The 12,877-nt window shown below is 42.9% G+C and overlaps 1 protein-coding gene and 1 long non-coding RNA gene across 6 annotated transcripts; one reads left to right on the top strand and one right to left on the bottom strand.

Moving 5' to 3' along the window:
- Nucleotides 1–295: 295 nt before the first annotated feature.
- On the top strand, nucleotides 296–7,638 carry LOC103993998 (ubiquitin-activating enzyme E1 1). Its single transcript, XM_009414248.3, has 7 exons — nucleotides 296–479; nucleotides 667–992; nucleotides 1,608–1,825; nucleotides 3,259–4,053; nucleotides 4,154–5,022; nucleotides 5,634–6,066; nucleotides 6,698–7,638. The coding sequence occupies exons 2-7, from the start codon at nucleotides 680–682 to the stop codon at nucleotides 7,295–7,297; spliced, it is 3,228 nt and encodes a 1,075-aa protein (XP_009412523.2). The 5' UTR covers nucleotides 296–479; nucleotides 667–679; the 3' UTR covers nucleotides 7,298–7,638.
- A 1,135-nt stretch (nucleotides 7,639–8,773) lies between these two features.
- LOC135645270 (uncharacterized) lies at nucleotides 8,774–12,708 on the bottom strand. Of its 5 annotated transcripts, none has more exons than XR_010498715.1 (4): nucleotides 12,094–12,708; nucleotides 10,989–11,109; nucleotides 9,797–10,853; nucleotides 8,774–9,728 (listed from the first exon to the last, which is right to left on the bottom strand). It is a non-coding gene; the product is annotated as an uncharacterized LOC135645270 (long non-coding RNA). The 5 variants fall into 5 exon arrangements; XR_010498714.1 differs by having other exon boundaries at nucleotides 9,859–10,853; nucleotides 12,094–12,707; XR_010498717.1 differs by having other exon boundaries at nucleotides 8,820–10,407; nucleotides 10,482–10,853; nucleotides 12,094–12,705.
- Between the last annotated feature and the right edge of the window lie 169 nt (nucleotides 12,709–12,877).

Genomic DNA, 12,877 nt, shown 5'->3' with positions numbered 1-12,877 from the left:
ACGAACTCAATGTTCAGATTGATCGAGAAGACTGTAGAGAAGCACATGCTGAATTTTCTCGAGATGCGTGCTTTAATTGATCGACGGTGTGGATGTTGATCCCTAGGATCCTTTTTTATATCTGGTATAGTATCAGATTCATTTACCAAATTTTGCTTTATAAAGATAATATTGATTCAAAGAAATATATATTTTATGTTCAAACAATAATATAAATTTATGGTAGGGAGTTAATAAATGTGAGAAACAATAGGGAGCGTATTACTGATAACAGTATCGTATAAATAGGCGAGGAGGTGAGATGGGCGTGATGCTGTTCTTGTTGTCGATCTTATAAAGCCTCCTCCCCATCCATCGCCTCCACCGCCTCATCTTCTTGCCTCCAAACCCTAAGCTATCCGACCGGAAGGACGGATCAACCGACTACCAAGCCCGGATTTCGATCGATCTCTCCCTTCCGCTCCAGTTCCGATCCCTAGGTACGTTTTCTCGACCGCTGACTCTCTCACTCTCTCTCCATCGATCCGTGGCGATCGGTTGCAATTAGGTAGGTCTCTTCGCCCCGATCCTCGTCGGAATCCTCTCGACTGTTCTTGCAGTGGATCGCGATGATCTGGATTCGGTGTTTTTCTTACTCTCATTTGGCTAGCGGGGTGTTTTGCGCAGCGTGTTGCTCTATATGCTTCCAAGAAAGAGATCTGTGGGAGCTGTGGTTGAAGAGGACCGGGAACCGATAGCAGAAGAGGCGGTGCAGAAGAAGGCTAAAACGGACTGCTCGGTCTCTTCCGAGGTGGCGGGGTCATCGGCGATGGAAGAGGAGAATAACCGAGCCAATGGCACGGAGGTCGATGCTAATGGGAACAGGAAGCGGTCGGAGATTGATGAGGACTTGCACAGCCGGCAGCTGGCTGTGTATGGAAGGGAGACAATGCGTAGACTCGTTGCATCAAATGTTCTCATTTCTGGACTTCAGGGCCTAGGAGCTGAGATAGGTAAATTTTCCTGACTCTGGATATAATTTCTTTAGTTCCTGAATGAATTGATTGCTAACCATTTTTCGTCGAATCTTCTCTTATACTAGAATATTATGCGACTGACAAAGGCACCAGTCGGGGGCTGTTGTGTCTGTTAATTATTCATGGCGTTCTGTATAGTAGCTCTGTCTTTTTCGTCATCTATTTCTTTTCGAAACCTGAACCAGAATAGGAGAGATTGCCCCCATCCATGAATTAAAAGGCTTTGTTACATGATGCTAAATCGCCTGTTTTTCATGTTAGTAAATTGTATTTGTTAATCAGCTATCTACTTATTTTTGTTTCAGTTTTATGCCATTTTGTTGATGGACTTGATACACACGTCTTCTTTTAATTCTTTTAATGAGCAGGCTTGTGTAGGTTTTTTGCTTAAACTTTACTCTTATGTAGGTAATTTGTGCAGAAAATAAACATCCTTCATTATTTCATTTCTTGTGTTCTTGGAGTTATGATGTGGCGATCTTTAGTATCAAAACTGTTCATCTTGCGATTTTCGTTTATGTTGTGCTTTCTTTTGGTAGTTGCACTAAAAATGTTTGACAACATGAACTTGTACATTCTGTTTGCTTGCAGCAAAGAATCTTGTTCTTGCAGGCGTCAAATCTATTACCTTGCATGATGAGGGGGATGTAGAACTTTGGGACTTGTCCAGCAATTTCTTTTTCTCAGAAGATGATATTGGTAAGAACAGAGCTCTTGCTTGTGTTCTGAAGCTGCAAGAGCTGAACAATGCTGTTACAGTTTCCACTTTGACTGGAACTTTGTCAAAGGAGCAGCTTTCTTGTTTCCAGGTCTGTCCACTGAATGTTGTATCTTAAAGTGTGTTGTAGAACAGCTTCCATGTATTTAGTAATCACAATATGAATAGGCTTATTCTTATTTTATCACCATGTGTTTGTTGCAAAAATAAGTTGCTTCACTGTGACATGCACATGGTAGCTGTTTCCAGCCTATCTACAAATTTTTGAGGAGTAAAAAAAAAAAGAAGATGAGGGGAAAGACAAAATGTAAAAGGGAGAGGAGAGAGCGAACTCGAAGGGAAGGCAAAAGAACTGCAGTCATGATTATAATTATGAAGCAGAGGAGGAGGTGGTGTTGTTGCCTTTGCCATCTGTTGTGACTGTCGTTGATGTCTTCTTGCTGTCATTGCCATTGCATATGCATTGGTTCCCGCATGAGACAAGGAGGAGATGGTCGAGGGAGAAGGAAGGGGAGAGTGTAGCCCTAGACTTTTAAGGGAACAAGGATGTTGTGTCAATGAAGAAGATGTGATAGGATCCATGACTAATCCTAATCCCATGATCACTTCTCCATAGAAAGTGTCTTCTTGTATTTGTATATGTATTACGTTAATCCTCTGCTCACCGGCGCGAGGAGGAAGTGGAGCCACACTCTCTTTTAAGTCTATAAGCTATTAAGTTTTGGATTGTTTTATGGGGTGGATGCTTATTTTTTATTCATCTAGAAAATTACCTTTATATGGTATGATACAATGTTTGTTCTTCCTAGTAGATTTATCATAGTACTTTTTTTTAATGAACTATTCTATAATATTTCTCATTATCATTTATTAGACAGTTTTTAATGATTAAATTGTATGTATAACTTTATGCAATATAGTAAAGGGATCATTTAGTACTTTTTTCTACTTGATTTATGAAATTTATTTCTTGATTTTTCTTTTTTGCTACATTTACCGCATTTTTTTTAACTTTCAATCCATTTCTTGCCTTATTCCAACTACATTTATTTTTTATTTTCAATCTTGATCCTGTTCCTATGACCTCTATGTCTACTTCTTTTCATGTTCATGATAACTAGCATGTAGGAAAGAAAATGTTCTGAAGAAACCTTGTGCACTAGTATGGTGTTCTGGTTGCTGAAACAAAATTTGTCATCTTTAACAATTTTTCCTAATGGAATGAATGATTTGGCTAAAAGGATCAGAATTTGAAATAGAATAGATCTTGATTCATGTGCTTAACTTTGTTTTATCACTTCTAATAATTAAAAAGGGTAGAAGATTTCATGTCTGTCAATCCAAGTCAGTGGACATATATGGGTCTAGAGTAGACAGGAAAATCCTAGTGCCACCAATGTTGCAGCGGTGGTAGCAGATGTCTTTGACTTGTAATCTTAAATTGTTTATTTCTTTCTGGTGATTTTACCTCTAGCAGCATAACCCATTTTGTCAGAGTAGCTCATGTTTGAGGTTCTAGTGCAGGCTGTTGTTTTTACTGACTTGAGCTTGGAGAAGGCAATTGAGTTTGATGACCATTGTCATAACCACCAGCCTTCAATTCCCTTCATTAGATGTGAAGTTCGAGGACTTTTTGGCAGTGTGTTCTGTGATTTTGGTCCAGAGTTCACTGTTTTCGATCTTGATGGTGAGGAGCCACATACTGGTATAATTGCATCCATCAGTAGTGACAATCCTGCACTTGTATCATGTGTTGACGATGAGCGGCTGGAGTTCCAGGATGGGGATCTCGTTGTCTTCTCCGAAGTCCAGGGGATGACAGAACTTAATGATGGGAAGCCAAGAAAAATTAAGAGTGCCAGGCCATATTCTTTTATTCTTGATGAAGACACAACCCAGTTTGGTGCATACAAGAAAGGTGGAATTGTTACTCAGATAAAGGAACCTAAGGTTCTAAGATTTAGAACTTTAAGGGAGGCTCTTGTAGAATCAGGAGACTTCCTTTTAAGTGACTTCTCCAAGTTTGGCCATCCACCTCTATTGCATTTGGCTTTTCAAGCCTTAGACAAGTTTAGATATGAAATGGGTCGTTTTCCTGTTGCTGGGTCGGAGGATGATGCTCAAAAGCTAATATCCTTAGTTATTAGCATCAATGAGAGCCTTGGTGATGGTAAGCTAGAAGAAGTTGACAAGAAACTTCTACACCATTTCGCTAATGGTTGCAAAGCCATTTTGAATCCTATGGCTGCGATGTTTGGTGGGATTGTTGGGCAAGAGGTGGTTAAAGCTTGCTCTGGAAAGTTCCATCCGCTTTTTCAAGTGAGATATCTAGCTTGTTTTGTGCATTCTTCTATTAAGTCATAATCTATTTGCTTTACAACTTTGTTTACAACCTAATATATTATATTCCATTTGGCAGTTCTTTTACTTTGATTCAGTTGAGTCCCTTCCTGCTGAACCATTGGGACCTAGTGATCTTAAGCCACTGAATTGTCGATATGATGCTCAAATCTCTGTGTTTGGATCCAAGCTTCAAAAGAAGATAGAAGAGGCTAAAGTATTTATTGTAGGATCCGGTGCTCTTGGGTGTGAATTCTTGAAGAACCTGGCACTGATGGGGGTTTGTTGTGGGCAGAAGGGCAAACTAAATATAACCGATGATGATGTCATTGAAAAGAGTAATCTCAGTCGCCAATTTCTCTTCCGTGACTGGAATATTGGGCAAGCCAAATCCACTGTGGCTGCTTCTGCTGCAGTTTCAATCAACCCTAGTCTTCATATTGAGGCTTTTCAGAATAGAGCAAGTCCGGATACAGAAAATGTGTTTGATGATGCATTTTGGGAGAGCACAGATGTTGTTATTAATGCATTGGACAATGTGACTGCGAGAATGTACATTGATGCCCGGTGCGTGTACTTCCAAAAGCCACTTTTGGAGTCTGGAACTTTAGGTGCAAAGTGTAACACACAGATGGTCATTCCTCATTTGACTGAGAATTATGGTGCTTCTAGAGATCCACCTGAGAAACAGGCACCTATGTGCACTGTTCATTCCTTCCCTCATAATATTGATCACTGTCTAACATGGGCCCGGTCTGAGTTTGAGGGCTTGCTTGAGAAGACACCAAATGAAGTAAATGCTTTCCTGTCTAACCCAAGTGCATATGCATCTGCCTTGAAAAGCCAAGGTGATGCTCAGGCCAGGGATCTACTTGACCGTGTTCTTGAATGCCTTGATAAGGATAGATGTGAGACATTCCAAGACTGTATTAACTGGGCTCGTCTAAGGTAACATTCAAATTCCTCTCATAGCAATATTCTCTATGCATTTGTATTTTGGGAAGATTCATATTGCAGACATTTAGTCTTTCAAAGTTCATCAGTTTCTTGTAATGTTAGGAGCTTATGCATTGGCTTCATTCTTATTGCTGTTGTCATGTCTTTTTGGTTCCACTGGTAAAGAAAAACTTTGCAGTTTTGACCAACCATAGTAATTAGTAACAATGTTTGAAATCAATACAGTGCATGGGTAATCAGGGTACCATATAGCACGTATATCGTCATTTGAGGCTATGCTATATACGTGCTATATGGTACAACATATGTGCTACATGGTACCCTGATTACCTCTGCGCTCATGTGACTATATACCTTGTGCAGCTCCATATATGGCTATGTAGACTACATTTTAGAACATTAATTTTGTAAGAAGCTCCAACGGCATTTTGGTCTTTTAAATAATTTTATTTAGAAAGAATATCTTCCGTATTGAACTGAAACTCTGACAGAGCTAATGAAGTTAACCGATATGCATCGACATCCTTGGCTTTGACATTCAATTTCCTTTTCCCCCTCTTTTTTCTCTTGGTGTTCACAAAATTGTATTCTTTTCCTTGTAGGTTTGAAGATTACTTCTCCAATCGTGTGAAGCAGTTAACTTTCACATTCCCTGAGGATGCAATCACCAGCACTGGTGTACCTTTTTGGTCTGCTCCCAAACGTTTCCCACGACCATTAGAGTTTTCATCTGGCGACCTCGGTCACCTTCACTTTGTTATGGCTGCTTCGATGCTAAGAGCAGAGACATTTGGAATTCCTATTCCTGGTTGGTCGAAATATCCAAAGAAATTAGCTGATGCTGTTGACAAGGTTATAGTGCCTGAATTTCAGCCTAAGACAGGAGTTAATATCGTAACAGATGAGAAAGCTACTAGTTTATCCTCTGTTTCTGTTGATGATGCTGCTGTCATCAATGATCTTCTTGCAAAGCTGGAGGAGTGTGCCAAGAAGCTGCCTCCAGGATTTCGGATGAACCCAGTTCAGTTTGAAAAGGTTAGTTCCTACTTCAATTTGAAGTATCTTAAACATTCAGGTGCTTTTCTTTTGCATCTAGAAGTCTTCGATCTCTCTGAGTTACTATTAGTATATGATTTTTTGTATTAAGATTGGGTCTCGTTAGTTACTTGGTGTCCTAATTTTTGTTCTTTTCTGTACATCTGAACCTTCTAGTTCTAACAAAATAATTTGACCAGCTGACAGATCTGATATGTAGTCCAGAACCCCAGTGTAATTTCTTTCATCGATGATCACCATCTCCGTGAAACAAGCTTTTCTTTGTTGCTAGATCAATGCTTTAGCTGCTCGATGGCCTTTTCCCATTATCTCGCTAAAAATTGAAGTTTGTCATAGTGAGTCTTCATAACAAGTGTGGGATTACATCAAATGGCTTTATACAGCTTGTCTGTTTTTATGTTTCATGTGCTGTGTCATCTGTCATTCTTGTCTATTAATTTTATCACCACTAAATTTTATTGCTTGATATTCTGCTTATAGTTGTTTTCATTGTTGGAAAGATTTTTTGTTTGCTTTCTTCTATCAGTCTTGTGGAACTTAGGTCATTGTTTCACTTGGACAGTTCCCGAGTGTTTTTCAAACCCTGCTTATCGTATTATTGGTTATACAGGACGATGACACAAATTACCACATGGATTTAATTGCTGGGCTAGCCAACATGCGCGCAAGGAACTACAGCATCCCAGAAGTTGACAAGCTCAAAGCAAAGTTTATAGCTGGAAGGATCATCCCAGCCATCGCCACTGCCACGGCAATGGCCACAGGTTTGGTGTGCCTAGAGCTTTACAAAGTGCTTGCCGGCGGACATAAGGTGGAAGACTACCGAAACACCTTTGCGAACTTGGCGCTTCCTTTATTCTCCATGGCGGAGCCAGTTCCACCGAACGTGATGAAGCACCGAGACATGAGCTGGACAATCTGGGATCGGTGGATCGTTAAGGGTGATCTCACCCTTAGGGAGCTCCTTCGGTGGCTCAAGGACAAAGGACTAAATGCCTATAGCATCTCCAGTGGTACTTCTTTACTATACAACAGCATGTTTCCCAGGCACAATAATCGGATGGACAGGAAGGTGGTTGATCTGATAAAGGAGGTTGCCAAGGTGGAGGTGCCCCCTTATAGGCGTCATGTGGATGTTGTCGTGGCTTGTGAGGATGACAAAGATGGCGATGATGTCGACATTCCGCTGGTATCCATTTACTTCCGATAGTCACATTTGAGATCAAAGGACTTGTTAAAGGTCTATCGATAACTCAGCCTGCAGAAGATTAAAGAAAGATCACTGGGTTTCTAAGATTTTGGGTGTACTGAAAAAAAAAGAAGAAAGCATGACGGGTTGCACAGTAGTATCCTCAGCTGCTCATGTATTCCTGTTATTATCCTCAGAGCTAGAGAGTCATGTAGGTGCTGTTGCTCGTCTAACCTTTTGTTGAGCCGTCATACAGTAGATTGTGTTTTTGTTCTCCGTATGCCGTTCCTCAAACAAAGCACCGGTTTATATTCACAAAGATCTGCAGTTATATATGTTTGGCAGATTCAGTTATTTTGATATATTTGCCGATTCATCCTTTCGTTCCATACTATTCTCAACAGCTAATTAGGATATATAGTTTTAAGTGCTCCAAGTCAACTCTGTACTCCACAATTGAAGTTGACTATCTGTTCCTCGAGTTCAATGATTAGTGTGCGTTGTGTTGCATGGCATTGGCAGGAGTGGTGATGGGAATGCTGGCGGGCAGCATCCCATGGTTCACCGTGATGATCCTCCACAAGAAGTCGGCACTGATGGGGAAGGTGGACGACATGCACCCTGGCCGTGTGGCTTCCTGGCAGAGCCGACGCTGTGCCGCCTCGTCATCCTCCCCGTGCCGAGCTCCAATTGCACCGCCTACCGGGGGGTGGCGTCGTCCAGCTCCCCCGAGGAGTCACCATCCAGCCATGGATCTGCCTCCTCCTCCTCTCCTGCATCTGCGCACTTGACATGGTGGTGAATAAGACGGTTTTAGCTTTGGTTTGTGTTGGTGTCAACATCTTTACGCCGTGGTCTCGGGGCCAATACGGTTGGATTCGGGTCTGAATGATTGAAGATATTCTTGAACGACCCTTGAGACTGTTGAGGTAGTCGACCGTGGTGGTCCGATCGCGACGGGATCACTGTTTTTTCCGGGAGGGGACCTCTCGCCTGGGCGTTCGGTGGGAGGCACTCCGTCTTTGTCCCTGCACACAGGTCGGGTCGGGAGAGCTTTGCCCGATCCCTTCGACGATCAAGTCAGTCGATAGTCTCAGGGGGTTTTTCTTATTTGATCTCTCTCTTCGTTCCGAACGCGAAGGTTTTTATAGGGAAGGTCATCGTTTCCTGATGTGCCCGCTTACAAGGAGCAGGATCGTACCTTGCATAACGTATGACATCGGCATTGGCGTTGCGTGAAGGATCAGGCTTCTGCAGAATGGCGACGTGCCTCGGTCGACATTTTGATCTGCTTCAACCAGGCGTTGTCAGGTCAAATCGAGACAGGTGACCCCCGTAACTCCTCGATCTGTGTCACAGGAGATGTCACCCGGAAGCAGGTGACGTTACCGTCATCAGTTTGATTACTCAAGGTATCGATTTATATTCTCAACAGAACCCAACGAGTACAATGACTTTACGAAAGACACTATTAACACAAATCTTGATTTTTCGATGTTCCATAAAACTATATTTGCGGTATATTCGACAGAGATCCCTCCGATTACACGAATCCATCAATCTCTAATTAACCACAAATCCACAAGACACCGAGAGTTCGAACCAATTCCGAAACCATCAACTCCTTCAAAACCATCCACTTTACCATCCTCCGCACAGCGCAGGCGGCATCTCTCTTATTTCTGTGTGCAGCAACACCTGAAAGGAACCATACCCCAACCACAATGGCAGCAGTAGCAGCAACAGCGCATTGATGAGCTTTTCGTTCTGCCTTGTGACGTTTCGATGAGATAAGCTTTCAGGAGGGTGTTGAAAAAGGGCGTGATGTGGAGAGAGAGAGAGAGAGAGAGTATGAGCTGAAGTCTCTTTGTTCGCAGCTCTCACCGCTTCTCCTCCCGGACCACTCTCCCTGCCCTCGTATAGCCGCCTCGCCGTCTGCTTGCATGGAAGCCCAGAATGCTCAGCCCTTCCGCTGGCACTACGACATGCTCGACGACAACAACTTCCACGTCCACGGCCGCGGCCTCCTCCTCCTCTCCTTCTCCGCTCTCCTATCCTTGGCCCTCCTCTGCTTGTACCTTTGGTGGGCATGTCGCTACCGCCGGTGGGCGGCTGAAACGGGCTCAGCGAGCCTGCCTTCTGCCGCGATGTCGCCTTGTAAGGCCGGTCTGGACCCAGACACCATCGGCAGCTTCCCGGTGCACCTACACCGAGCGCCAGGGACCGGCGACGAGGCGTCGCAGTGCTCCATATGCCTCAGTTGCTTCATGGAAGGGGATAAGATCAAGGTGTTGCCGGGTTGCGACCACGGCTTCCATCCGGAGTGCGTTGATGAATGGTTACGGGCGCAGGCGAACTGCCCGCTCTGCAGGGCTTCGCTCGTCCGGTCATCGGTGGCTAAGGACCAGGAGGCCATGCCTTGAGAGAGAGAGAGAGAGCTTTTCTTGGACATCTGTGACATAGCTTATGGTAAGATTTGGAATTCGAATCCTGTCTTCACTGCTATAAGATATGTTTTACCTAAGACGAGATAAAGAGAAGAATTAGCAGAGCATTCGAATTGTATTGTCATCAGAAGAAACCTGATAGAGAGAACAGATTGTCACGACAAAGCTTTTTCCTCCGCTTCACCCCACACACAAACATGCTGTGTGGTGGAGAACAATCCTCAACAAAGAAAGCTGGAGAATCACTACTTTAAAGATACTCTCTCGAGTAATATCTCTTTTCCTAATGCTCTATCCACCATTGGCGTTGGAGTCGCCTTGGTCTCTGCCAAGCTGTGACGATCAACATCTCATATGCTTTCCACCGGTTTCTTTTCCGAAGCTATGTTTAGTCTCAAAAGCGTAAACAAAGGAAGAATAATAATGTAGAAAGTAACATCTCAAAAGTGTAGACAAAGGAAGACTAATAATGTAGAAAGTAACACCGGCAAGCGATGGATCCATGGGGTCCTCCTGCAATCGTAGACCAGTGCTGAGAAAAGATACTGGTCCAATGAGGTTGGAAGCCGCAACCATCTGGAAAAGAAGCAATGTAAGATGTGGAACAGCATGGACTGCAGCAAAAGGAGACGATCAAACCTAGTATTTCCGACACTGAATATGGGTTTATTTAGGCAAATTTTCCTGAAACGAGCATAAATCATCTTAGCTTTCAAGATTTTGTCGACTTTTGTGACAAGGAAATCGTAAAAGATTACCACAATCGCGACCGAAAAATGAGACCATTCTTGATTCATTTGCAAGCATCTAGGAGCGGATATCCTTGTCCTAGATCGCGACCAGAAAATAAGCAGATATCCTTGTCCTAGACCACAATCGTGACCGAAAAATAAGAGCCAACCGAAGGAGGTTATCCGTGTCCTGCAAAGAGCAGTCAGCATCTCAGTAACAAACATTTGGAGAAGGCACCTTTTCCCGATTGAATGATCGCAAACTGCTTCCGATTTTTTGTAGTCGAATCTTCCTTTTGTTGAAACTTTAGGGCAGGATACACCATTTTTTCAGCTACACTTAGATGGAAAGCAGAGTCTCTAGATGTTTGCGAGTGTGGTGATCTCGAAAGTTTATGCCTGCAAGTTTGAACATCGGACAATAATTTAAGCATGCAAGAAAGGAAAGTTTAGGAGCTCCAGAAATATTATCCTCCCAATGTGACATTGCATCCTAGTATATCGGAGATCAGAAAGATCTTAGTTAATGCTTACACAAGTTGGACCGACCCAAGCAGACTTGCCTTCTCATGGAGATTGGAAACCGATCACCTTTCTTTTCAGAAGCATCCCTCTCGTCAACAGCCTAAACTCACCGAGAGAATTGAAAGCACAACTGCAAAAGAGTAAGAGTAGATGGCTAGTAATCCACATGAAGTAACAGCAAAGTGTTTGAAGCCACAATAGTACATTAGATCTTTTTGTTCTACATCTTCTACATATTAAATAGTTTAGAGATATGAACAGAAATGTTATGATGTTGAGTGCCAACAGTAGTGGACAATTTATATTTTTCCAAACTATGCAAGCGGATATAGTTGATCCCTCCTATGAAGCATATTTAGGGTCATCAACATGAACATTTCTCATCGTGGACACCGCTAAACGCAACTCATGCATCATGTACAAGAAGCGGAAAGATATATCGTGTCAAAAGCAAAATGATCTGATACCCGTAGTTTGATAAAGAATTCCCAAATTAGGATGTTAGAATGTCCATTTAACTATTTGTTTGATAATCGTAGTCATACATACTCATCGAAAGAAAAAGATAAAAAAGCCCAACACAATAATAGTTGTATAACAGTGTGCTATAAGCAAGAAATCTGTCTCAAACAACAAAATTAGGAGAATCCAATATCATTTAATTACCATCCGAACAGGAAATCCTTTGTGGCACATAATTAACTCGATTTCCCATAATTTTGTTTATTCACCTATGATTTTATTTTTGCTCATATTTCTTAGCAACCAAACCAAGCCATCAGCACCATTTTCATTATGCATCATTGTTTTGTGCCACAACCTTATGACATTCTTCTGTCTTAGGACACAACCTTATGTCTTGATTAAGGCCTACATCGACTCGACACAACCTGGAATTCTAATTAGTCTTTAGTAGTACATTCATAGAAAACCTCGATTTCGGTATATGTGAATCTAATTCATGCCACCAGAGATAAAAGCACTTAAAACGATGAAATGAGTTTGCCATATCACTACTAATGCGGCGTTAATTAACCATATCATCAAACAATTTAGCCTAATATCTTTCACCAAGCTTGTATAAGGAATAAAACCAGTTTTCGGATATTCTTACTTCAACAAGCGATGCTAAAAGCTCGTCCTCTGCGAGGTCTTTTGGATCAGCGAGAGGCTGTTCCTTCTCTTTCTCGTTCACCAATTTTGCCACAAGATCCAGTTTCGTCTTCTTTCTGCTCAGAGTCCTCACCTTTTTGCCCCGGACTTTCCACGTAGCTCCCTTTCTAAGGATGAGCTTCTCTGATTTCCAGCCCGGGTCACATCGGTCCTTGAACACGCCGACGAATCCAAGTCCTCCGCAGCTTCCTCCGGCTCTTGGTGGCATCCGCCACGCTGTTGTCTGCGCTGGAGGGCAGCGAGGTCGCCGGAGGGGGCACGGTAGCCGTCGATGCGGGAGGAGGCAGAAGAGATGCAGACCCTAGGGTTGGGGTGCGTCCGGGGGGCGCCCATCTTGGCCTCCAGGGCTTGGACCACCGCGACCCTCCCATGACGAAGCGCTCTGCGAGGGCGTCGCCCATCAGGTCGAAAAGCCGCTGCTTTTTATCGACAACAGCGCCTGCCGAAGGCTGCGGATTGGCGGAGCACTCCGGAGGCGGCGGATCGGGGAGCTCATTTTCGACAGGAGGCGGAGAAGAGGACTCGATATAAGATGTGATTGATGTGTTGGAATCTATTATAAGTGCCTAATGGAACGTGTGACGTATCGTTAATCTATATAGCAATCTCTCTTATCAAATATAAATGCTCATCGCTAAATCAAATTAAATAGTCAAAATCAAAACCAACTTGGTCAAACCCTGAATAATTAAATATTGAAATTTAAAATCGAAAATGGAAATCCT

This window comes from Musa acuminata, chromosome BXJ3-8, assembly GCF_036884655.1.
Source record: "Musa acuminata AAA Group cultivar baxijiao chromosome BXJ3-8, Cavendish_Baxijiao_AAA, whole genome shotgun sequence".
Lineage (NCBI taxonomy): Eukaryota > Viridiplantae > Streptophyta > Magnoliopsida > Zingiberales > Musaceae > Musa > Musa acuminata.
The sequence above is the reverse complement of the archived record's forward strand: the minus strand, read 5'-3'. Positions and strand labels throughout refer to the sequence as shown.